The sequence below is a fragment of the Eptatretus burgeri genome, chromosome 5 (assembly GCF_056783735.1).
Source record: "Eptatretus burgeri isolate ZD-2024b chromosome 5, Ebu_testis_v1, whole genome shotgun sequence".
Lineage (NCBI taxonomy): Eukaryota > Metazoa > Chordata > Myxini > Myxiniformes > Myxinidae > Eptatretus > Eptatretus burgeri.
The window spans coordinates 80,882,325-80,908,068 of record NC_140965.1 but is presented as its reverse complement, the minus strand read 5'-3'; the positions used below and the strand labels follow the sequence as shown (position 1 = coordinate 80,908,068).

Here is a 25,744-nt window from a genome sequence, read left to right as displayed (position 1 = left end):
GGTGGTAGTTGTAGTTATGGTATGACCTAAGGAGGAAATATTACATAGCATAAGAGATACAGTGAACAAATTTTCACAAGGAAACTCGAAAAGGCTTTCTTAGAGAAAGTGTCATTCATGCATGCCTTGACCGACGGTTACAAAGTCACGAAAGCATCTCATTGTCAATATGACATCTCGTCAGTTTCCAAATTTGATGAAGAGACCATTATCATTCGATAGAAGTGGGGCAGCGCGAGCAAGAAGAGCGGGTAGAGCAAAGGGTGGGGGATGCTGTTGCATATTATTTAATGATTATTGCTGTACAAATCAAATATACAACTGTTAAGTATGATTACAAATAAAATGTTATGCTTGAAGGAAAAGATAGAAGAACAATCCACCCCCCCCCAACAAAAAAGGTGCAAGATTCAAAACTGCCCATTTGTTGCATTACAGAATAAATGGCGATTTGTTATCTATCTCGCAGAAACAAGGGGAGAGTTGGTATCGGATTTTTGGTGTTGGTTTTGAGCAAGAGTCGGTGTTAAAACGCTCAGTCAAAGGTCCTTTTCGCATTGATGTGAAGATTCACTTCGTGGGAAACTCGCACAGGTCTCCTTACCAAATCGGATTTGGTTTCCCATTTGTACGGTTTGTCAGACTCAGACAGACAGACAGACAGACAGACAGACAGACAGACAGACAGACAGACAGACAGACAGACAGACAGACAGACACACACACACACACACACACACACACACACACACACCTGATTGTCCATGGTGCAGGCCAAAAATATCCTGCAAAAATACAAATAAAAACTTTATGTATATGACAAATCGCATTTCTGAAGAAAAGTAAATTTACATGCTCTTGCAATCCCTGCGTAAAGCGTAATGAGGGTTAAACTTTCAAAATAAGTCAATTTGCAAAATAAACAAAAAGAATAAGGTAGATGGGGGGGGTGGTGGAGGGCAAGGGGGCAGAAAAATGCTGGAAGATATGCACGAGGACATCAATGAGGCTTCCATCACAGTCTCATTGCTGTAGAAAGAGCTTAGGAGGCTCAGGAACGCTCCGACCACGTGACTAGGTGTATGCTGTGGTCTGGCATACTGGTGGCAAACACGAGGCCCTGGTCTTTCTCTCTGCCGAAACCATGCAGCCAGGCAGTCTCGCCTGCCAGAAAGCTGGAACCACGCTTCGACTTGCGGAAGCAGGGTAACGGCCAGGAAGCAAGTAAAGTCTCAGAGCGTATGTCCAGCAAGCACAGGCTCCGCTGGTGCAGGATGAGAGCGAAGACCTCACCGAAACCAAGCAGTGGGAATCCAATGAGCTCGGTGCACCTAATCACCCTGTGAGGCACAATGAAAACGCTATAAAGCACCTTTTCTTCAGCAGTTGCCCGTTTCTCCCTGACTGCAATGCAAGCCTCAAACTGTGAAACAAAACAGCCTCCATGAGATATCATTCCGTCACACAGGCCACCGAACCTCCACATTCATTGGTACAGTAGCTCTCGAAGCGAACAGCATTCCATGACAATCATCACAACAGCAGAGCACAAACTATTGAAGCAGGAAAACGTCAGTGATACCTGAGCAGTTGGTAGTTGGTGAAGTCCCATTGGAAGAGACCCAAATCAGATGCGCAGACAATGAAACGGCCATCGCAGTGAAGGCGCGGCTGCAAGCATACGCTGCGATCTTCACTCGCGGACAGTGTACGGAGACATTGGCAGTTTATTTCACGTCCTAGCGGCCACACCTGGGAGTGAGCACCCAGGTTTACATTTAGGCAAGCTTTGTAATCGAGTAACAACCAAGAAGTTCAAAGATGGTTCGTATATCTTGGCCTGTCTAAAATACCAGACCATTTCCAGGTTATATCTAACATTTTCCAGGCAAGTTTAGCCACACATTAACTTTTTTCCTTGCTTCTCCCATCCATGGAACCACCTTCCAGAGACTGTTCTGTCTCACTCTTCCCTCCAGGGCTTCAAAGTAAGGAGTGCCTCACTATTTCTTGTTATCCTCAATTCAAAGTCATGATCTTTATTTTGCCCATTAACCTTTCTTGACCCAATCATCTTACCTGCCTGACCCAACCATTTTACCCTCTAGTTTCAGTGTTTCCTCCCCTCCTCCCTTCCTGTTCATTCATTCCCTTAATGTTTGTTCTACCTTGCTCTTCAATGAGTCTCACTCCTGTACATAGAGAGTTCCTCTGTTGTGTTCCTCTACCATACCGTTGGTGTTTCCCCTCTTTCTAATACATACCTCTTCTTCTGGTCTGTTCTGTGTGATAGCTCTTCAATGAACCTCGAGTTTGTATACGAAAAAGTAAAACTAATTATAAGACAGGTTTTGGCAAATTTCCTGATTGGCATTTCAGAATAAAAGAAAACCATGTCTGTGTGCTGTGAGTGCATGGGATTGGTAGAATGTTACTTTTGTTTTAGCCACCACCAGATGAAATGAACAGAACCTCAATATGACTTATCCAGAACACCTATAGCACACAGTTTGTCAAACTAAAACTGGAACGGCACTCGGTAGAGCGCATATATCTTACAGGCTGAACAGTTTACGCTTTGTATCCCACTAATGGGCCTGATATGCTGACCTGAACCAAAATCTAATCGGCTTGTTCTCGTCATCTAACCAACTCATCCACCAAGGCGTGTCATAATCCATCCACAACTTTTTGAAATATCGTACGATATTGCATATTGTGTTTGGCCCCATCTCTCAATGGTGAAAAATTACTTGAGAAATGAAACATTATTGTATCCGGATCCAGATCATCACCAAAATCGAACCAATTCTTCCTTGTCACACACCGAACATGTCCACCAAGTTTTGGCTGAATCCGTCAAAGACTTTGAGATATAGTGCTATATATCTTTTTTGGCCCCATCTCTCAATGGTGAAAAATCACTTAAAAAATTATCGTATCCTGATCCAGATCTTCCCCAACATCTAATCATTTCATCCTTGTCACACACCCAACCTGCCCACCAAATTTCGTCTGAATCCATCCACAACTTTTTGAGATAACTGCTCACAAACAGACATTCAAACAAGAAAAATGTCGTGCAGAGGAGAATACTTGCGAAATCCCGAAAACAAGTATGACCTTAAAAATAACTGGTGGTTGAATTCAATGACCAAATATGCAAATCCTCTTCAAATTTCAAGTCAATCAGACGAAAATTGAGGATTTTCAAAAATATGACCCAAGTTGTTGACCTTTGGCCTTATGTTGCCCTTTTGAGCTCAAAATCAATAGGCTTCTTTCTTGTGACCAACTCGACCATTTGGTGAAGTTTCGTGACGATCTGTTTAAAATTGTGAGCTGTAGGCGATTAACATACAGACAGACAGAATAACACACACGACCAACCAATACACTTGGGGGAAAAAAAACAAAAATGCGATTTTCACCAGTAACAGAGAGATGGGTGAAAACACAACCTCCATCCACCTTCGGTGGCGGAGGTAATAAGAACATGTACACCAAATCAAATGCAATTTATTACACTCCTTCAATCAAATGTAATTTGCAATCCTTTATTTCTCCAGGTTATTGTGATTTTTCTCCCTCTCCCTCACCTCTTTTCACTTGTTCATTTTCTGTTTCATCCCGCTTTCCCCTTCCTCTTCTTGCTGTGTTTCAGCTTGTTCACCCAATGTGTCCTTCTCTCCTCCCCCTTGATCTCACTCTCACTTCTTCTCGACTGTTGATACTTCCCCCTTTCCATTTTGTTCCCTTCCATTCTGCTCTAGCTCTTCAGTGAGCCTCCATCATGTATACAGAAAAAGAAAAATAAATTTTGGAGCCAGTGATTTTCTGTTCCAAAAAAGTACCGTTACATGTATGGGGGAGGGTGTTGGGGTTGAACCCCCATGAAGATGGGGGTGATCCATAGATTAGGGTTAAGAATAGTATGGACTTGGAGACCTCTTGTAATAAATATGAGAAGGGGTACCCAGCGAAAAATTAACTTTCACCCTTTAAAAATTGTGCGAATAAATTTTTGAAATATCAGCTGCTTTTTTCATATCCTTTTCTCACCTGTGTTGCAAGTGGAGCAAAAGGCGGTGTATAATTAGAAACACTGTTTGATATGGCAATATATATTACTGTGATATGAATAAAATGGAAATGTTGAAAAAAAAAGTGTTGAATATTGCAAGCATTTTCTGAATCAAATCGAGATGAGAAACGGGATTGAATGAGACACCATTATTATAAGTAACGAAGAAGATGAAGGAGGAAGAGCTTTTGTTTGAATATAAATTGAAACCGGCTCATCTATCCTCACCTTACTCAACTATATCATACCGTTTGCAGATTGGGCTTGATTAGTGGTATCCCCTATAAGACAATTGTGGACGCACACAGACAGGAAGGCACACAGGGATGGACGGATGCAGGCACGCCGAGACTGAGCTCCTTTTATAATATAGATTTGTCTCGAGGTAAATCATATTGTAAAACATGCACCGAGGAGGCAGCAATTGTTAACTTTAAGACATTATAGAGTAGGTTTGTTGTGTAAACCTATTTTCAAGCGAGGCCGGATGAGGACTTGGGGAGGAAGGCACAGAAAAGCATGACATACTTTGAAAGGCAACATTACGGACTGCATGGTCAGTGCACCGTGGGCCATGATGACAACGTTGACTGTAGAGCCCTGGCTGAGAATAGAACACTTTTTCTTGGGCCCGCCCCATAGGGCAGGATGGCCCAGATGAAGGCGGCACCCACGCTAATGGGCAGCCAATGAGAGGGAATGGTCGTGTATGAGGGCCGTCCAAAAGTTTACGAGGGATGTAGCTGCCCACCAGTTGCGGCCGGACTTTTTGAGTAGTGGCATCCCACTCTTCATCACCATACCTCACCACAGCAGCCCTGTGCAGCAGCAACCCCACTTCTGCAGCAGCCCTGCATTGCTTACTGGACCCAAAAACCAACTCATGCCTTGCTCAAGCCCTGGCTGGTTCCCCATTGTTATGTGAATCCTGGTATTTATTGTTACATTTGTGGGAGTTGGGGAGGTAAGATATTACCATAGAGCAGATAGGAATGGATAGAGTAGTATGGTCTGTGTATGATTAGTTAGTCCATCTTGATGTAGTAAGTATGGACTTGTCAGCTTAAGGAATGTTTTGTTTGAATATGTACCATACAGGGAATAGTTCGTGATAATAATTAGGGATTACTGTTAAGGAAATTGTGCGTATTACGCCTTTGTAAACCTCTACCGGGGATGCCGGGAGACTTTGCAAGAGAGGGGCAGAGTTATGAACGCCTTTTGGAGCAGAGCATTGCTTGGGGAGAAGAGGAAGGAGCCAAATCAGGTGGTTGGGTGTGTGAGAGAGGACCGTGAAGTTCTGACGAAAACTGAGAAAAAGAGAATTGAGGAGAAAAAGGACCGAGGAGGACTGGAGAATCATGAAGGAGATCATCCGATTTGCCTGCCTTCGCCCTGTTTGTTGGGATTCGCTAGATATCCGTTATTGTCGGGTTTTCCGTGTGTGCGTGTGCGTGTGCGTGTGCGTGTGCGTGTGCGTGTGTGTGTGCGCGCGCGCGCAACGCGAGGCTCCACAGCACAAACCAGCAAACCGATTTCGATGAAACTTGGCGATCAGGTGCCATATGGGCTGGGAGCGTGCGCGTTTGAGTTTCGTTGCTAAGCAACCACCCGTTGCTATGCAGCGGTCGAAGAACCGCGTTTTAAGAACCCAAACGGTAACTGACGCAGCGCGGCTTCTATGATAGGTAGAGCGACCGGACCAACTCCTGCCTATTCCTTGCATCCCCATCTCGTTATCGCGACAGCATAACAATGCTCTATCTCTCATAGTTTCTGAATGGCAGCCCTCCGAATGCGGAAAGGTGGTGAACCAGGGAATATGTTAAGTGACCTTGACCTCGGAAACCGTCGACGGTAGAACGTTCAAATTCGGTGCATGGATAGAGTTTAATAACTACTACAAAATTGAATCGCAGCATTTTTCCAGATTCGATCACCAAGGGTGTCGGGGCTGAAATATGCAAAAATCGAAAAAATACTTTTTCTCGACCTACTTTCACCATTTTAATACTTGTCCTAGTTTTGAATGTGGAGAAATGAGACTTCGGAATTAAACACTTTGAGATATTTAGAAAATTTTACTCGAGCCGATTTTTGATTTAGGTTTTATTTTTCAAATGGTAGTTCTGTGAGGAGTGCCAGTTGGCAAAATACGCAATAGGAAAAATCTTGCCAGGCAGAGGAACAATTGTATGTGAACCAATACGTCTTGGCAATGAATCTTCGTCGGTGGATCGGTCAGAATGAAAAGCATCGTATCCAGCGCTTCGATCCTAGCGGAACCCTCGTCGCCTACCGGCTTGTCTGCCTGTTACCTGTTCATGGCTGCTCTGCAACCATTCTTCCTCCCCAACCCCCCCCCCCCACCCACCTCCCTCAGCTACCACCAGAGCTGAATCAGCCAGATTTGTCCCTTTCCCATCTGTGTGAGTCCGGAGTGAGGAGCCTTAGTTTCTTTAGATTTCTTTCTTTCTCATTGTATATAATTATTTATTAATTGCCTTTCTCATCTTCCCTCCCAACCCGCCGTCATATTCCTTTCGCCAGGTCAATCTTCCCCTGGTTGTTTTTAGCTTGGGGAATAAACCCTTTGGCTTTAAAAGAGATAAGGTTCTTGTTTCTCCTCACGACCCACGCACGCGTTGTCCACCATAATTTGGAACATCTCCACGGGAGTTAAAATCGTTCAGTACATCGCAGGATTTTAACCTCCCACCGCCCAAGCTCAACGTTAGTCGAGCTGTTGATGCTATATTATTTTTGATGCTACATCGTGGGTTATTTCTCTTCTTGTATACAATAATTTGTGTCTCCCACTTTACCAAGCACAATCTAGAGTCATCATTGAATGCAGTCAGGCATTTGGAGTCATCACTGGATTCGAAAGGTTTTAAATCACAAGTGCATGGAAGCTTGTTGCCCTGATGATGCCCTAATAATGGCAAAACGGTCAGTAACTGCAATTCCCATGCACTTGTGACAGTATCTGAAATTACATCTTTGTAATTAGCACTGTGAGATAGCTCTTACGGGAGCTACGGACAGAACGTACGCTGTGGTGGTGACATCATGACGTTCGTCTCAGGTCAGAGAACGACACTAATCTCTCTCTCACACACACACACACACACACACACACACACACACACACACACACACACACACACACACACACACACACACACACACACACACACACACACACACACACACACACACACACACACACACACACACACACACACACACACTTTACCAAGGGCTACCAAATATCTCCTCCCATCCATGTGGCCAATCCTCAACCAATCCCCGAGGTTTGTCGTGTTGGCAGTGAAGCTTCACTCACAACAAATCTCGTTTTGGAGGTAACATCGTTCCAAAAAGGGGGGGGGGAGGCAATACAGTCAGTATTGGTTTCTCAATTTGGGAAACAACAAAACTCTATCTTCTGCTTTCATAATGGCCTCAAAATATAAATGCCAATTGAATAGACTTGTGAACAACTGAGTCAGTTTGCACATTTCTCCATTCAGGAGAAATAAACTAAAAAAAAAAAAAAAAGAGTTCCACATATGCATGCCTTACCTTGATTTCGTACTTATCGGCACTCAGCAGGACAGCATCCCCCTGGCTATGCAGCAGAGACTCCACGTGGCTCGTCTGGAGCAACACCTGCAACAACATACAAACACCATGACAGGCAGTCACAGTTCAAGGAACATCAATTAATGGTGCTGACATTCAAAATATTAAATAATGAGGTTGAAAGCTACACCTGCAGAACAAAGGAACCATCGTACAAGCCACTTCACGCTCTGAAAACAAGAATGCTCACCTTGGTGACCCACTCTGAATGACCGGTGAGTGTGTTGAGACACATGGCGGTCGACAGTGACCAGGTTTTGACGGTGAAATCTGCCGAACCACTCACCAGCAGGTCAAGATCGTCACTGTAGTCCACGCTGAAAACTGACACAAAACATTATGGGTAAGTACAACATCAAGGATGCACATCCCCATTAAAATGTTACAACAATGAAACGCGTTAACAAAGATAGTTTTTACTTGGGAGAACGATGCCCCTCCCTCTATAGTTACTTGTCCAAAGCTTTGGAATGGCCACACAATTTGAGATCAAATGTTAATGAATAAGGAAGCCGAGATGCAGTGAAGCCTTAGATAACTGTATTTAATAGCCAACCTCTTCTTCTTTATGTCTTTTTTTGACAAGAGCGAGGCTGATGGAAGAGCAAGGCAAAAGTGACAGAGGGGTGGTTTGGGCAACAATTGGGAATGACAGGAAAGAATTAATGAACAATGAACAGAGATTTTTTTAAAAGGGTGGGGGGGTGTGATGAGTCGACACTAAAATCAGCAAGTAAGAGGATTGGGTGAGGAATGGTTGATGGGGGTAAATATCATGGGTCAGGGTGTAGTGCACTCTGCTTGAAGCCTTGGAGAGAAGAGTGGGAAAGAAAGTCGTTGAAGTGAGCAGTCAGCCTGGATTTTGGAAGTTCAATTCAACCAAGACACGAGGAACAAAGCAGCTGAGGTGTGCAGTCGGCATGAATTTTGGAGGTTTAACCAGGAGAAGGTCAACACATGCATCCTGGAGATGCTGAAGGTCTCATGACTGAAAGAGCAGAGGAAGCAATGTTGAAGAAAAGACAGAAGAAAACAGAGACCATTGACCTCCCTGCGATGCGATAGCAACATACCTTGTGATTTGGCCTCATCACGGGAGATTCCAATAATTTTGAGAGCTTTACATTCCACAGAATCCAGGATCACGAAATGTGATGCTGGAAAGTGGAGAGCAGCACTCCAATAAGTTATGGACAAAGACCTTGTAGACCACTGTGAGTAGCTCATATTTTCCATGGAAAGACTTGGATCGACAGAATATGCCCAATCAGCATCTGACTTTGGATGCGAACTTTGCTATGTGGTTGGCCCAGGGAAGGTCACAGCTGATGGTAAGACCTAGAAATTCAAGACTAAACTTCTTCCAGTGACTAACCATGGAAACAGACAGGTGGGTTACCTTTACGATCCTTCTGGAGCAACAGGGTGAAACAGTGCATTTTCCAGGATTTGAGGACACGTTCCATTTATCAGACCAGTGCATAATAATTTCCAGATCAGCAGAGAAATATGCAGCTGCTATCTGCGGAGCAGAAGGTAAGGTACTGTACGACACATTGTAAAGGCATCTGCAAAAAGGAAGTGAGGATTTTCCAGAGCAGGAAAAGGTCATTTATATAGACGAGGAACAAGACTGGGCTCAAAACACTACCTTGGGGAACTCCAGCCTCCACTGGGAAAGAGGAGATTATTCCATTGATGACAACACATCAACTGCATGAGTGGAGGAAGTCTGAAATCCAGGAATTAAGGCGGCCTTCTCTGCCACATTAATTTAATAACTAATCATGTGCCAAGTATAATTTTAGAAGTTTGACCGATCCAGTCGATTAGTATTCCAAGGAACCTTCATTTTATATGATTTGGACAATTACTGTGGCTATTAATGCTTTGTACAACACACAGATATCACTCCGTCAATTTGCCAAAGGAGGAGGAGATTGGGACCATACTCTGTGCAGAGCGTTGGTGCTGCTTTAGCAGTCTCCTTGGCTGTTGGCCACAATCCTGGACGGGTCGCCACTCCGACACAGTATACCAGCAAGATGGCACTCATTTTGCCGACCTCGGAAGGATGACAGGCCGAGTTAACCCCACCTGGTATTAATTCAACAGCTGAGTGGGATTTGAACTCAGGACCCGAGGATCAAAAGCCCGCCACCCTAACCATTATTTACCAAAGACAATACTCTTAAGGGAAGAAGTACAAGGCAGCTTGGTCATGTGCTTCCACATTCAGGCTCCATTCGCAAAACAAAATCAAACTTGAATGCAGAGCTTCCCAAGGAGGTCACAAAGTGTGTGACATCACATTAGAAAAGCAACCAGGAATCAGACGTTGACCACCGTTGATGCACCATCTTTTACACCACCTTATTTAACATGTTAAATTAGTTACCATATTTTCCGGTGCATAAACCGCACTTTTTCAATCGGCAAAAAAGGTAAAAGTTGGAGGTGCGGTTAATACACGGGTATAGAAAAAACAAAATCAGTCATAAAAACGATCAATGCTGCATTTCAATTACATTCCAAATGAACACTTCTTTTTAGCAGTCAGAACTGCTGTTAAGCTCAATTCTGCCATTTAATTTTTTTTTTTTAATCGGTTCAGGTTAAGAGTTTGTGCAGTGTTTCCGTGTGCAAAAATTAAATAAATAAAAAACGGAGTTTATGTGCGTGGTATGAAGCCTCACAGCTCTGAAAATGCCATTAACACAACAGAAGAAGAAGAACACCTGGTTCTCACATCAAAAGAAGAATTATTTACAATAGCCAGGGGTTCACACAATTAATTTTTTTTATTTAGTTCTCCAATGAGTGCCAGCAGAAATAGTTTGGTACTCACGAAAAACAAACAAACGTCAGCTTCAAGTGTGCTCGTCAACTTTCCCAAGCGTCACTCCGACTTTTAAAACGTCTCTCAGCTTCGAATGCATCTCACTCCTCTGTACGCGCTCCCGCAGAACGTCTGCTCAAGATGAGACACTCACAAGCCGCTCTTTTTTTCCGTTCTGGATGCTCCTGAACCTCCTCCCCTTCCTCCTTGCTCGTGTTTTCTCCTTAGATCTTATCTTATCTTATAAGTTATAAACCTACAATACAACTTGTAAATTATAATGTTATCATATTATATATATATATATATATATATATATATATATATATATATATATATATATATATATATATATATATATATATATAAACTTAATTTGGAAATCGCAGTGCATCACTCATCAGAATTTTCATGGAATAATCTTACCGACATAAGCTGAGAAAACCTCCTCTTATTCTTCTTCTTTGCTCAAATGTTCTCATTTGATCTATTTTATTTTTGTTATAAGTAATCATATAAAACTTATAAATTACAATGTTATCATTTTAAACTTAATTTTGTGCACTTCAATTTTGAAATAACAGTACAGTAGTGTATATCAGAATTATCACGGAAGAATCTCACCGACACTCGCTGAGAAAAATCGATCAAAATCCTCTGTTGTGCTTGTATGCTTTTGAGCTTTCGGATCATCTTTGAAGAACACATTTAGTTTTTTTGTTGTTTTTTTTAACCACGCATGAGTAGCTGTGAACCAGTTATGTGAACCCCCTGACAAGAGCTAGTCTAGTAACGGAGCACCCACCTCAAATAAGCTTGCGCGCAAGCCTACGTGCATCCGACAACAGGCTGGGGGCGGTCACGTGACTCTCAAGAAAGGCCGCTTTGTGCTTCGTGAGTTCTTCGGCTTACGTCACATATCATCCATTCTATTAATCAAGATGTCAAGGCGCTCATTCACCACAGCGTTCGAACTCTCCGTCCGCCAATCTGCAGACGAGTTTGGGAGCTGGGAAGCTGGGAGGCGATTGGGCATGGATGCATCCGTCATCCAGCGCTGAGACAAGCAAGGCAACGATGGAGAAGATGCCAAGGAAGAAGAAGGCGCTGAGAAGAAAGTCAGCGAAGTGGCCTCATCTCAAGGAGCGTCTTGTCGCTTAGGTCTGGGAGAAAAGAGCAGAGGGTTCCATCATCTCAATACTTGCTCTCAGACTGAAGGCGAAAAGCTTAGCTAAAGAGGATGGCATTGGGGACTTCACAGCCAGCCTGCCGTGGGCCTGCAGGTACATGGCACGCCATCAACTGTCAGTTCGACGACGTGCACACACACACACATCACAGCATCTACCCAATGATATGACTGATAAGACGAAACGCTTCCAGTCTAACATCATCAAGCTTCACCGAGAACATGAATATCCCTCAGCAGGATTGGGAATGCCGACCAGACCCCCTTACGTTCAACATACCGAAGAGGGACCACCATCACAGTGAAGGGGGAGTGCAGCGTGAAGATCAACACTACAAGTCACGAAAAGGACCAATTCACAATCAAGCTCGCCTGCATCGCACACAGATGGTGGCAAGCTTCCCCCGTATGTCGTGTTGAGGAGGAAGACACTGCCCAAAGACAAGTTTCCAGCCGGCATCATTGTTCGTGCACAGCAGAAGGCGTGGATAGACGAGGGACTGGTCCAGGACTGGGTGCGCACAGTCTGGAGTAGTAGGCCGGATGGCAGTCTCTCCTGACGACGGACCATGCGAGTCCTGGATGCATTCAGATGTCACAAAAGCGCTGCTCTGTTGGACCAACACCGATGTCGTTGTCATCCCAGGTGGGATGACATCGCTCCTACAGCCCCTCGATGTGTCCATCAACAAGCCGTTCAAGGACGGGCTACGTCGCTGCTGGTCCGACTGGATAAGGAGTGGGGAGAAGACCTACACCAAAAGCGGGAGGGTGAGAAAGGTCGACCTTCCGATCGGCAGCTGGATCGTCAAGGTGTGGGAAGAGATACCATCGGACATCATCAAGCGAGCATTTCTAAAATGCTCCATTCCCGACAACATGGACGACATCATTTGGGAGGAGGCTGCTGCAAATGACGGTGACAGCGATGTAGACAGCGACGCGGACTTGCTCTACCCTGATTCGGACAAGGAGTTCCATGCCGTCTTCGACGAGGAAAGCATCGACGAGAATTGCCTCAGGTTTAGCTGAAAAGCTTCATCAAACCCAAACGACCCTTTTCAGGGACACACGTCCACAAGAAATATGTATGATACCGGTATGAATTCCTTTTCTTCCTTTTCATCGTTTAAAAAAAAAAAAAATCCGCTTTTATAATAATAAAAAAATAAGAAAGAAAAATAAAAACTTCTTGATATCCTCTCCTTTCTCTTCAACTTCTTGAAAATGAGAATAAGACTGTTCGACGAAACTAAGCATACATGGGAGTAAGCATGTTGATACCTCAGTCACTTTGTTCCTTTTAAAGTTAATGTACAAACGTATTTAGATCTAGGTCAGAAAATAAAATGATCAAAGTATTAATTTATTCTGAGGGTGAAAAACATGGGTGCAGTTAATACACCGGAAAATACGGTATTCATGCCTGTTGGTTGTGTCCTTTGTGACGTCCCTAAAAACAGCACCGTAAGTTTCCTGTTTGTAATTATTTTCAATTTTTTACTCTCAGAGGCAGACGAAAAAAAAATTCCTCACTCGACTGTGCGCATGAACGCTGAGGACAAGATTCTGTAAAATTTGCCAAATTCAGAGCAAAAGTACTGATAAACTGCAGGTTCGTGCACAGATTCGCGTTCTTCAGTGTTCAAAATATGACATTGAATTGAAATTAAGTTGTTCCTCGATCATTGTGTGTCTGTCTGTCCACAGACTTCGGTCTGAATGAACCACTTCCTTAACACCGATTTTCACTTTGTGCATGGGGTAAATATATAGCCCTGTGCAGAAATGCTTCTTTAGCTTTTTCAAAAGTTTCTGTTCTGCTGTTGCAGGTGCTGCGCTGTGGGGTCTGCAAGAACATTATGATAAACGAGGAATGGTGTGAGTCATACCATGGGGAGAACAACGCGTATGACCCATTTTAATGAGAACAATGGAACCCTCTCATTCCCTCTTGCACTGGAGGCTGGAGTTCCCCAAGGCAATGTTTTGGGGGGCCCCGTCTTGCTCCTCATCTCTATAAATAACGTCTCCGATGCTCTGGAGAACCCACTATTCCTTTTTATAGATGACTCCACCTTGTGTCGAAAAGTAGCCCCATCACTGTGCTATGCAGATCGAAGCACATAATTTGTTGATTTCACATCACAGGTAGATCGGTAGTCTCTGTATTTTACCAAACTCTTCTCCAACATTGCTCCCTCTGCTCGCTCAGTCCAATAACCCTCCCCATTAACTTCAGGATGCACACGTTCTTCCAGTAACCCTTTCCTGGTTGAATTTAGAAAATCCAGTCTGACTGCACACATCAACTCCTTTGTCCCTTGCTTCTCCAATCAATGGAACTGCCTTCCAGAGATAGTTCTTTCCCACTCTTCCCTCAAGGGTTTCAAGCAGGAAGGGCACTGCCACCTTACGTCATTCCCCATCCTGACCCATGATCTTTACCCCATGAACACTTCACAACCCAACACTCTTACTTACTTGTTTCACTGTTTCCTTCCCTTCTCCCTCTCTCTTCCTTTCCTATTCGGTTATTTCCTTGCTACTTGTGTCCAATTGTTGCCCAACTACCCCCACTTTCAATTTAACATTGCTCTTGCATGAGCCTCATTCTTGTAGAGACAAATAAATACATTTCAAAAGCAAGCCTCACTCGACTGTGCACGAATTGTGTTAAATACAAGACAAGTTAAATACAAGACAAGACAAATAAATACAATAATTGTGTTAAATCGCATCTCTGACCTAAAACTTTTAAAAACCCCAGTTTGCTATGAATGTTCACTTTCCATCAACCATTCTTTTTTTCCAACTTCAGTGCCAACTCACCCCCCTCACCCCTCACTCTCACTCTCAAAGCAACCATCCCACTCTTCTCCCTCCAAGCCTCCCTCTCACCTCTCTCAAAAATTCCCTCCTCACCTTTCTCCCACCTTTCATCCCCCTCACTCATCCTTCTCAAAGTTGCCCCCCCTCTCATCCACCAAGCTGCCTCCCTCCACTGCCCCCTCACCTCCATCTCTTCACTCCACCTCCTCAAATCCTCAACTGTCTTCTTCGGCCTCTCTTGTCCCCCCTCTCTCCCAGCACCACAGAGCCTTTTCTCCTCCTCATTCGGCCCCTCCCCTTGCTATTCTGCAATCCCCCACACTCTTTCAACAACCCTCCTTACCTCCCCCCCTCGCCCCCTGTCCTGCCCTCCCCCTCCCCCCCACCCCCTGCACCCAAAGCCTCCTCCCCTACCTCTTCATTAAAAGTGTGGACCTCAAATATCCGGGGCCTTCGCTCAAACCTTTCAGATGTTTCCACACAGGCTGCCACTGACAAACCAGACATAATCTGCCTAACAGAAACTTTCCTCTCCCAAGACGTGTCTGACTCCCAAGTATCTCTCCCCGGTTACTCCCTCCTCCGGTATAACAGACCTGAGCCTCGTCCTGGTGGAGGAATTGCTCTCTTCATCAAAGACTCTATTCCTCACTCTCCATGCACTGCTCTCACTCCCCCACACCTCCAGGAATACCTCTGGCTACGGCTTCCCCTCCACTCCCACCTCATGTTTATATGTGTACTGTACCGTCCACCAAACAGTGATGACTCCATCTACACCTCACTATCAGAAAACATGGACCATCTTCTATCTTCTCATCCAAACTCTCTCTTCCTCTTATGTGGTGACTTCAATTGTCATCACGCCAGTTGGCTAGGTGTGGGTACCTCTCTCACCTGCCATGGCACCTCAGCAAAAGCTTTCTGCGACTCATTTGGACTCACTCAATCGGTCAACTTCCCGACCCGGATCTCAACCAATGGGACTCCATCTCTTCTGGATCTGATTTTGACAAATTTCCCTGACAATATCTGCTGCTCTTCTTCTGCTCCAATCGGTTCTTCTGACCACGTCCTTATCAAAGTGGACATCTCTCTGGCTATTATCAGAGAACCACCTCACCACCGTCGAGTCTGGCATTTCACTCAAGCCGACTGGCAGGGTCTCCAAGCAGCCATCAAACTTACAGACTGGTCTCCCATCACTAATTTCTCAAACATCAACTCATCCTGGGAATTCTTTCAAAGAAACTTGCTCTCCCTCATGCACAGATTTATCCCCCTTCGTCTTCAGTTGTCCTACCCTTCCTCCCGCCCTTGGTTTACTGAAGCTTGTGGTGAGGCAGTTGTCCTGAAACAACTTGCCTTTGCCTCATGGAAAGCAAACCCAACTGAGGGTAATCTCAGTTCCTTCCACAAAGCTCAGAACAAGTGTTTATCTACCCTCAGGAGAGCCAGGAAACAACATCTTTCTCATCTCAAGTCTGAACTCTCAAACCTCTCTCCCTCCTCAAAATCCTGGTGGCGTCTAATCAAATCTGTTTCTGGTGTATGTTCCCCCTCCATCCCCTCGCTTACCTCAAATGGCCGCACTGCTGATACCGCACGTGAAAAAGCTGAATGCCTAAACTCGGTGTTTGCAGCGAAATCTTGTGTCCGAAACCCATCATTTTATCTACCCACCTTACCCAGTCGCACCCAACTGTCCCTGGACTCTGTGTCCTTTTCTCCTAACAAGGTGGAGAGCTTGCTGTCAAACCTCGACTCAGATTCTGAAACCGGTCCAGACGGCATCAGCCCACATGTCCTCAAAGCCTGCACTTCTGCTCTTGCTCACCCTCTCTCTGTTCTATTCACCCCCTCATTTGCCCAAGGTCATCTGCCATCTGCTTGGAAATCAGCAAACATCACTGCCCTGCACAAAAAAGGTACAAAAACAGATCCCTGCAACTACAGACCAATCAGCCTTCTCCCAATCATGAGCAAGGTTATGGAATCCATCATCGCTTCAGACATGAAATCCTTCCTCTTCTCCAATGGCTTGATTTCCGATCATCAATTTGGTTTCAGACCAGGTCACTCCACCCTGGATATGCTGCTTCTGCTCTCCCATCAATGGATGGAGGTCCTCAATGCCAGACAGGAAATCCGAGCCATATCCCTGGACATATCACGTGCGTTTGACACAGTCTGGCACCTTGCACTACTCACCAAACTCTCTTCCCATGGTATCCAAGGCCATCTCCACTCATGGCTCGCAGACTTCTTCTCCTGTCACGGTCACCGTGTGGCCCTAAATGGAGTTCTTTCATCCCCCCCCTTCCTGTCCAGGCTGGAGTTCCTCAAGGTAGCATTCTGGGCCCTGTTCTTTTTCTGGTTTTCATCAATGATCTCTCCGACTCTGGAAAATCCTCTAAATCTCTTTGCTGATAACTCCACCCTCTGCCGTACCATCTGTCATCCCTCAGACCGGCAAGCAGCAGCTTCTTCGCTCACTGCAGATCTTGATAAAATCACAAACTGGTCCAACACGTGGAACATGTCTTTCAATCCAGACAAATCTCACACTCTCACTATGTCTCTTCGAAAGGGCCGTTTCGAACCCCCCACCCCCATCCATTTTCTCAACAATCCTCTGGAAGAAGTCTTTTCTTTCAAGCTTCTGGGTCTCACTATCTGCCATGACCTTTCCTGGTAAAGTCACATTTCCAACCTCGCATCAAAGCCAGTCGCCGACTGGGAATCTTCCGTTGTGCAAAGTCCTTCCTCGGCCCTCTTGAGCTCCTGACCACTGACAAAGCTTTTGTCCGTAGCCTGATGGAGTACTGCTCTCCCTTCTGGGCTGGTGCTCCTGCCTCCCACCTTTCTCGGCTTCACGCTGTCGAAACCAGGTCATTTAGGATCATCGGCATCTCCCGCAATGAAGCTGAGTCTTTGGGCCTCTCACTCAATCACCGCAGGTTGGTCGGTGGTCTTTCTGTCTTCTACCGTCTCCTCTCCAGCCTTGCCCCCCCCCCGCCTGCTCTCTCTGCGATTTGTCCCCACCACATTTCCACAGGGCGCTCAAGCTTCGCCAACAACCCCCTTCTGGTAAAACTACCAAAATCACGAATCACTGCTCATCTTCACTCTTTCATTCCTCTTTTTTCCCGCCTTTGGAATAAACTCCCTCACTATATTCTTTCCCATTCTTCCCTCCAGGCTTTCAAAACAGCTGTTCACCACCACCTCTTATCATCCCCCATCCAAATCCTCGATCTTCTCTACCCCCGATAATCCACCCAAGCCCACTTGATTCAATTCCCGTGCTTTCCTTCCTGAAAGTCCCTGTAATGTCCATCTTCTCTTCCCCATGTTCCCCGTCTCATCCCTCTCCCTTCCACAGATCTCCTAATGTGTCTGTTCCCCACTGTTTTGTCCCTCCCACTCGCACCCCTCTTGTCTCATGCCCCCTTGCTGTGCATTGTGTGTTAGCTCTCATACGAGCCTCGACAAGGTATACAAAAAAAAAGAAAAAAAAGCCTTCGGTCAAATTTTAAGCGTAATTATCACAAGGTTCGGAATTTGGTGATCACGGTCACAGAAGCATACCAGCAGCAGTGTGACCCAGGAAATGCTTGGTCTTGGTACAAGTCGCCCAATCCCAACAGGCAAGAGTGTTGTCAAATGATGCAGTGAGCAGCTTGTGCTCATCAAACTTGATGTCGGCGCAGGTGTGTGTTTGTATGCCATAGATGCATTGTCCGGTCTTCACGTCCCATAACTTGGCAGACAGATCATCTGAGCCTGCATACAAAAACAAAAAATCCAGATACAAGTTCAAAATCAACAAAAATCAAAAATCACTGTGTTATCTCGAGAAACTTACAAAGGCGTGTGTTGTACCTGTACACAGCAGGCCATTGCGGTAGTACAACGCATACACGCGGGCGCTGTGTCCCATGAGAACCGATGTCTCAAAGGCTTTGCCAGAGTGAAGCTGGCGCAGGCGTTGACTAGCATGCACGTACACACCCTTCCAGTGACGGCCATCCTGGGGCCCACCGTTGTCCGGTATGCAGCCGCCCAGCTCTCGGCAAGCTCCCAACCACACTTGGCTACAACCATTCACGACCTGATATTAACCAACAAAGGAATAAATAAACCAGTTTTACAGTTACGGCTCTTAAAACGAAACCCTCATAATTTTTCCAAAACTCAGAATTACCCAATCCGATTATCAAATTTCTCTCCATACATCCTTGTGAAAGAAATGCACAATTCAGGATCTTCAGCAGATATCTCCAATCAATTGGTGTGCTTCATCATGTCTCTCGTCCGCTTAATCACAGATGTTTTCAGATAACTGGATGTTAGTCATTGTGGTTTATTTATCCCGTTGCAGAAATGACTTCGAGAAGCTAAGAATGTATTGATTAGAATAGTTATTTCCCTAAGTTCATGTTTTAGCGCAAGAGTGAGGTAAAATAAAATGTAATAGGAATATGTGTTGATCATCATATAGAAAGCATGTCGTCTTCCCAACTAATGTTTGTGTCGAAACACACTTCTCCCTGAAACCCCAATTTATTGTTTTACCCTCTGTAAGTCTGTCTTTTATGTCCTTTTGTGAGATAGCTGCCTTGTGGGAAGACCAGGGCACAAGTTCAGGCACGCTCTCGAGCAAGCCTCGAACATTCCGGTGGGACCGAGAGGTTTATTGGCAGGGCTTCGGCTTGAGTAGTGCCTGAAAGGCCAACGGGCGCAGCGCAGGCAGGGCTTGGTGACGTCACAGGATGGTGTGTCGGATGAGGTGACAAAAGGGCTGGCGAACAGCTCAGTTGAGTTTGATTCAGTCTGCATTTTGACTGGAGAGCCATGTTTACGGAAATTTGGAGATGGGGAAACACATGCACGGCTGACCGATGGGGCCCAGCACCTCCCAACATCATGCCCCGTCTGCTTTTGACATTAGTTATTTGGACCATTATCGATCGCTGTGTGAAAATAGTAGTGTTGGCTTTAAATCATTTTTGAGGATATAGGGGTCGTGGGTGCTCAACACCACTTATTAAATTCACCACCTTGCCGGCGAAATCACCGCTCGGATTTCAATCTCATTATGACCCCTGCATGGCGAGGTACCCAGCGTTCCGCTCCACCGTTCGGGGCCGTTCCAAATTTGAGCTTGGTATCGCGGTGAATAGGCACTAAATTCAACTCAGCCATTTGGCCGACGTAACAATACTGTTATGTTTGTGGGTTGCCCGGGGGAGGGGGGGTGGGGGGGGGTTGTCACCATAGAGCAGATAGGAATGTGTAGAGTTGCATGGTCCATGTGCAAGTAGATGTAATAGGAATATGTGTTGTCCATTATTACCTGTAATAGGAATTACCTGCGGGTCCACTTGATGTACAAGTAAGTAAATGCTCGCTGAAGAATTGTCTTGTTTGCATGTACTACATAAAGTGGGTGGTGGTGGAAATAATTAGTTAGGGATCATGGTTAAGGAAATTGTGTGGATATCCTCTATGTCAACCTCTACTGGGATCAGGAGACTTGGCATGAAAGAGGTGGGGGCAGAACAATGGATCACCTGGGAGGGCAGAGCACCACCACGAGAGGGGTGGGGGCAGAGTCAGACACCTCCCAAAGGGGAAAAGCATTGCCGAGGGAGAGGAGAGGGAGGAGCAAAATCTGGAGTTGGAAGTCTGAGGTGAAGACGGGAGGAAAAAAGCAGTTGGGCGAGAGAGAACGATCGAGAGGGTGTGCGAGTCTGAGGTAGACTGAGGAGAAAGAGTTGAGGAGGTCATCCTGCCTGCCTGTCTTCGTCTTGTGCATGTTCGTCCTCCTCTGCCAATTTTGTCATTCCTGCCTTGCCCCGTTTTGTCAACCTGCGGGTGTGCTTAGTTTCATCATCTGCTCACCTTGTTGTCCTGATCATCCCTCATCACTTGCTCATCCCCGCTACCACTAGAACAGAATCCCCCAATTTTGGCCCCTTCCCGTCTGTGACCGAGTCCGGAGTGAAGCGCCTGAGTTTCTTTAAAAAAAAAAATGTTACTTCATTGTACATAATTATTTATTATCGATTCTGTGTCCCCTTTTCTTCCACACCACAACTCACCGTCGTCTCCTCTGTTACGTTCAATCATCCCTGCTTCTTTTGATTATTGTGGTTTGGGAAATAAACCCATTGGGTTTGAAAGCTTTCAGGTTTCTCATGTCTCTCCTCATGACTCACACACGCTGTCCGCCATCAATTCGGAAAGTCTCCTCAGTTGAGCCACTCAGGACATAGCGGGACTTCAACTTTCCCCCACGACGAGCTCGAAGTTAGTCGAGCCGTCAACGCTACAATACGTTAATCATGTAATTTCAAACCTGAAAGCTTTCAAACCCAATGGGTTTATTTCCCAATCATGTAATCGTCAACGCTAATCACTTGTAATTACAGCATCAAATAGCACAGAAGCTACAAATCTGTGCTATTCTGTGCAATTACACAGAAAGCTACAGATCTGTGTAATTTACAAATCAGTACAATGCTGGGCAATTGCAGCCATTGCAAAAACATAAATGTAATCATGTAATCCAATGTGCCATCGAGAATGAACGTTTCAGCAACGTCCTCGTGCACTTTTTTTTTTTCTTTGCAAAGTTGAAGCTCAAGAAAAAGCATTCATTGTGGCCGATTGTGGATAAGACATGGCAGCACTCAAAAATACTCATTTTTCTTAAACTCTGTTCCACGATTGCAAGGTAGATCATGCAAGATTGGTCCAAGCCTTTCAAATAAACCAGCTGGACTAATCTATCGACTGTGGCTGGTATAGGTAGGAACCTGCAGGTTTTTGGGGGGATTTTTTGTATACATTGTCGAGGCTCATATGAGAGCTAGCACACAACGCAGAGCAAGGGGGGGGGGGGGAAATGTGACAAGAGGGGCAGGAGAGGGAAGGACAAAACAGTGGGGAACAGACACATTAGGAGATCTGTGGAAGGGAGAGGGATGGGACGGGGAACACGGGGTACACAAGATGGACACCACAGGGACTTTCAGGAAGGTGAGTTTGGGGTGGATTAACGGGGGTAGAAAAGATCGAAGTTTTGGATGGGGGAAGATAACAGGTGGTGGTGAAAGGCTGTTTTAAAGGCCTGGAGGAAAGAATGGGATTGAAGAGAGTGTGGGAGTTTATTCCAAAGGCGGGAAAAAAGAGGAATGAAAGAGTGATGGTGAGCAGCGATTCATGATTTTGGACTAGTCTATCGACTGTGGCCAGTATAGGGAGGAACCTGCAGGTTTTTTTTTTGTTTTTGTTTTTGTTTTCATTGTCGAGGTTAGTTCATGGTTGGGGAGATAAGTCACATATTCTTCATCAAAAGAAACTATGGGATCTTTAACATTCACCAAATAATGCTTACAACAGATGGGACACCCAGCTTCACATACATTTGAGGGACGCCGGTGAACTTTGTAATGAAAGCCAAATAGGATGGTTTATATCTGGGTCAGGAATTGCAGCCCGAGCAAGACGTGGCAAAGGTAAGTGCGCTCGCTCTGCACCATCTTGTCGGAGTGGCACTCACAAAAAAAAAACATTAAAATCAACATTTCAGCAAAATTCAATGAGGTTGCAATTTCTACTTTATGCTGCATTTCTTGTGGACAAATATTTCCAGGGAATAAAGTAAAAAAATAAAATTACGCAATAACAATCAGCTCAACATTTTTTTAAACTTCATGACGGTTTAACTGTGATGAAACCAACCTTCTTCTCCACCCAAATACACAATCACCCCCACGAACAAGGCAGCAGACTCACACCTCCCATCCAAACCTTGTTCCAGGTGCGGCTGACGAGGCAGCATGTGAGCAACGATGCTGGATCGAGCCATTTAAGGAGATGGAAACAGAGCTCGAGCGGAAGCAACCTCAGAAAGTCTCTCTTCAGCAGAGCTTCAAGTTGGGTGGAAAGGTGCCGGAGTTGTGACGGACCGCAGACCGCAATGAGCCTGTCCAAAGTCACGTTTCGTTGTGCATCGGACAGCGATAGAAAGGAACTGGACATGCGTCCGAGCCAGGCCTCAAATTCCACGCTCTCCATGCTCTCAGACACATCACCATCCCAGCATTGCGCTACTCTCAGCTGGTACAGAAACGAGGTAACTCAAAAACTATGTGGCATTCTGCAATACAACAAAGTGTACGCACACACACCATACCATCAGATATGAAAACAAAGTAGTCCAAAAAAATATTATAAATGATCTACGACTAATTATTCCATGAGAACACCGTTTACTACCAATAATAGTGAAGCCTTCATGGGATTTGATCGGTCACAGACTCCTTACTTAAAAAAAAAAAAAAAAAAAACGTGTTCTTTAAATTTAATACACAAGATCACCCAGGATATTTTGTGTCTGGGTTGTTTCAGAGCAATGCTGGATAATTTGTATAAACGTTAAATTTAAGTGCTTTAAAATGTAGAACAAATTCAAACAAAGTGAACAATCAAGGAAATAATTTGGCTTAACCAGTTTCAACTTTCCTCCACAAGATTATATGTCTTCCAAACCTGAAGCTCACGGCTCGTGGCACTGGGATTCCAGGTTCAAATTCCATCCAACGTGCCAATTTGTCTGCCATCACCTCATGAACTACTACATTGGTCCCCAATCTGCGGCCCGCATGTGGCCTGCGGAGCCCTATAGTGCGGCCCGCGAGGACTTTCCAATCAAAACACATTTCCATGTAGCAATTTTAAAGGGGTTTACACAATGCCGCTGCCGGCCACTGCCGCTTACCGCCGGGAGGAATCAAATCAATTTGCATCAATAAAACTCAAGGAAATGCATCAATTTTTTTCTGGCTCCCAACATCGTTGGGAGTAGTGAATACGGCCAGTGGGATCAAAAGGTTGGGGACCACTGAACTAGACCCACATGTGATGGAACCACAATGCCATTTGGCTTTAGAGGGTCAGTATTTTGTGGGGGCCACAGCCAGCAAGCATGCTGTCGTCGAACCACAATGGGCTGGATGGAACCAGTAGAAGTAGGTACCGTGTCCAATTGTTTACAAGGACGTGATGGAGAGCCTCGAGCACATTGTAAGCCGTGGAGATCCATCGGGATGGGTAAAACGTGGCAATTCTCGATGCTCGATTTCGGTAATGGCTCACAAACAGGTGATGGATACATCAGCACTGGGGGGATGGAGAGCATCGAACGAGAAAAACTCGGCAATGAAACGGAGAACTCCATCAGGCATAGACACGGACCACAACTCAATATGGTCCTTGTGCGACGGTCACGTGATGCGTTTTCACCACTTTACACCAACACCAGTCTTATAAAAGTGGTGTCTCATCAGGAAGACACATGTAATCAATCGACACGTTAAAAAAAACCCTCTTCTAATCGTAGAGAGAAAGGCAGGAAAAGATCATTCCATTTTACAAACCAATTCAACAATCACCTGGGGACGATCAAGTCAAATGCGACAGACCAAGACCATCACTGAACCACTCGGGAGACGGGGCGATCTCAAGTCAGTGGGTCTTTCCGTGGAACGCCAACCAAATGGCGGGTATGTAATGGTCACTCAGACTTACAACAGCTGTTTTGGACTTACTCAGCAAGTGGTCGGCACCATTCCATGGAGACCCGTCACCACCCCCACAGTGGAACACCGGCTTCGGAACCGAGCGGTGTCGATGGTCCTCGAGATGGTGCCAAGTGTGCTACATACTGGGCAAGGAATCCAACGAGAGAACGATCTACTCCATCCGGCTGTCACGCTGCAGCACAGGGAAACCACAACCACCGTTTCAGACTAACCACGGAGTGGTGGGAACACTCCTGAGATTGCTTCACTTACAAATATCGACATTGCATTGAGTGAATATATTGAGTGAGTATTGAGCGAGTGGTGTGCACCATCCCTCCTTCCCTAGTATGTTCTAATAACGACCAGACACCCTTAACCTGGAGTATGGGTCACACGTGGCCATCACACGAGGACAAACACAACACAGGGCTATAAACGGTGAGCTTACATCAGCCTTGAGGGTCAAGACACTGAGAATGGGAAGAAAACTGAGAAAGACGAAAGGAGGGCAAAGACAGGACGAGCGAGGATGGAACACTGAAGAAAGCGAGAGGAACTGCAGACACCTTGTGAAACGAAAAGAGCAGTCGAAGCTCGGTGATATGAAAGAACCACCGACACGAGGGGGTCTGAGGGAAACCGAAAAGGGCGATGAGAGAAAGGAAGAGTCGAGCAGGAATCGGCACACCGGAAGACAGCTGAAAATTCCCAGCTGGCAGCGCGCGAAACGGCCAAGCAGATTCGCCTCACGGACAAACAGCCGTGCTTTCGGCGCTGCAGATTCGTTTCGAGATCGCTTCTTTTTCTTTTGTCGTGGTGTAAATAAAGCTTTGTTTTAACTATACAGGTAAATTATGATTTTTTTTATACTGTTTTTTTTATAATTACTAAATTCGTTGTTCGTTTTTTATTGATTTTAAAAGTAAAGAAGTTTCATCAATTTGAAATTATTGTGCACGACGGTGAGAAAATAAAAGCGAGGAAGTAAAATCCGTGAGAAAAACAAAAAAAACCACGAAGATGCCGTCCTGGGGGTTGTGTGCTCAGTTCCCACGTTCATTGGAGAGCGCTCGTCAAGCGGTTTAAGCACTCAATCAAAAGTACAGTACTCCGTTCAAAACCGTTGTCAAGGAAACGGACCAATCAACAACAACAACACACATTTCTATAAATTACGTACTATTTAGAATGTTCGATCGTTGAGAAAGTATGTACCGTGTACAGTACCAATGAAATGTGAGTACATCGATAAAGTTTGCACTGTATGTAAACATATATATATATATATATATATATATATATATATATATATATATACACTGTATTATATATATATATATATATATATATATATATATATATATGTAATCTGTGGGAGAACATCTTTATCTGCACTTTATCTGCACACTAATAAATGTAGATTGGATTATTGCAGCAATTTTAAATATACATTTCAATGAAATCCACATTAACAGGCTTTTCGACTTGCTCTCATCACGAAAAAACCGCAAGCAGATGAAGAAGAAGCAGCAACTCTCGTTGATCAAGTTACCATG

The 25,744-nt window shown here is 45.0% G+C and overlaps 1 protein-coding gene across 3 annotated transcripts; it reads right to left on the bottom strand.

Annotated features, from left to right (window-relative positions):
* Positions 1-188: 188 nt before the first annotated feature.
* On the bottom strand, positions 189-25,736 carry FBXW2 (F-box and WD repeat domain containing 2). Of its 3 annotated transcripts, none has more exons than XM_085882613.1 (9): positions 25,639-25,736; positions 24,213-24,378; positions 22,414-22,762; positions 18,478-18,706; positions 18,184-18,378; positions 7,923-8,056; positions 7,673-7,759; positions 1,583-1,752; positions 189-1,340 (listed from the first exon to the last, which is right to left on the bottom strand). In XM_085882613.1, exons 3-9 carry the CDS (start codon positions 22,678-22,680, stop codon positions 1,052-1,054), a joined length of 1,371 nt encoding a protein of 456 aa, XP_085738739.1. In that variant the 5' UTR covers positions 22,681-22,762; positions 24,213-24,378; positions 25,639-25,736; the 3' UTR covers positions 189-1,051. The 3 variants fall into 3 exon arrangements, with proteins under 3 accessions (XP_085738739.1, XP_085738737.1, XP_085738738.1); XM_085882611.1 differs by lacking the exon at positions 25,639-25,736 and adding an exon at positions 24,637-24,930; XM_085882612.1 differs by lacking the exon at positions 25,639-25,736 and adding an exon at positions 24,755-24,913.
* Positions 25,737-25,744: the final 8 nt, after the last annotated feature.

Excerpts from the sequence above, each read along its gene's own strand:
- FBXW2 (XM_085882613.1), bottom strand. The coding sequence starts at position 22,680 with ATGGAGAGCGTGGAATTTGAGGCCTGGCTCGGACGCATGTCCAGTTCC. Across the intron at positions 18,707-22,413 it reads TCAGCCGCACCTGGAACAAG|GTCGTGAATGGTTGTAGCCA; the intron begins GTTTGGATGGGA and ends GGTTAATATCAG. Across the intron at positions 7,760-7,922 it reads ATTCAGAGTGGGTCACCAAG|GTGTTGCTCCAGACGAGCCA; the intron begins GTGAGCATTCTT and ends ATGTTGTTGCAG.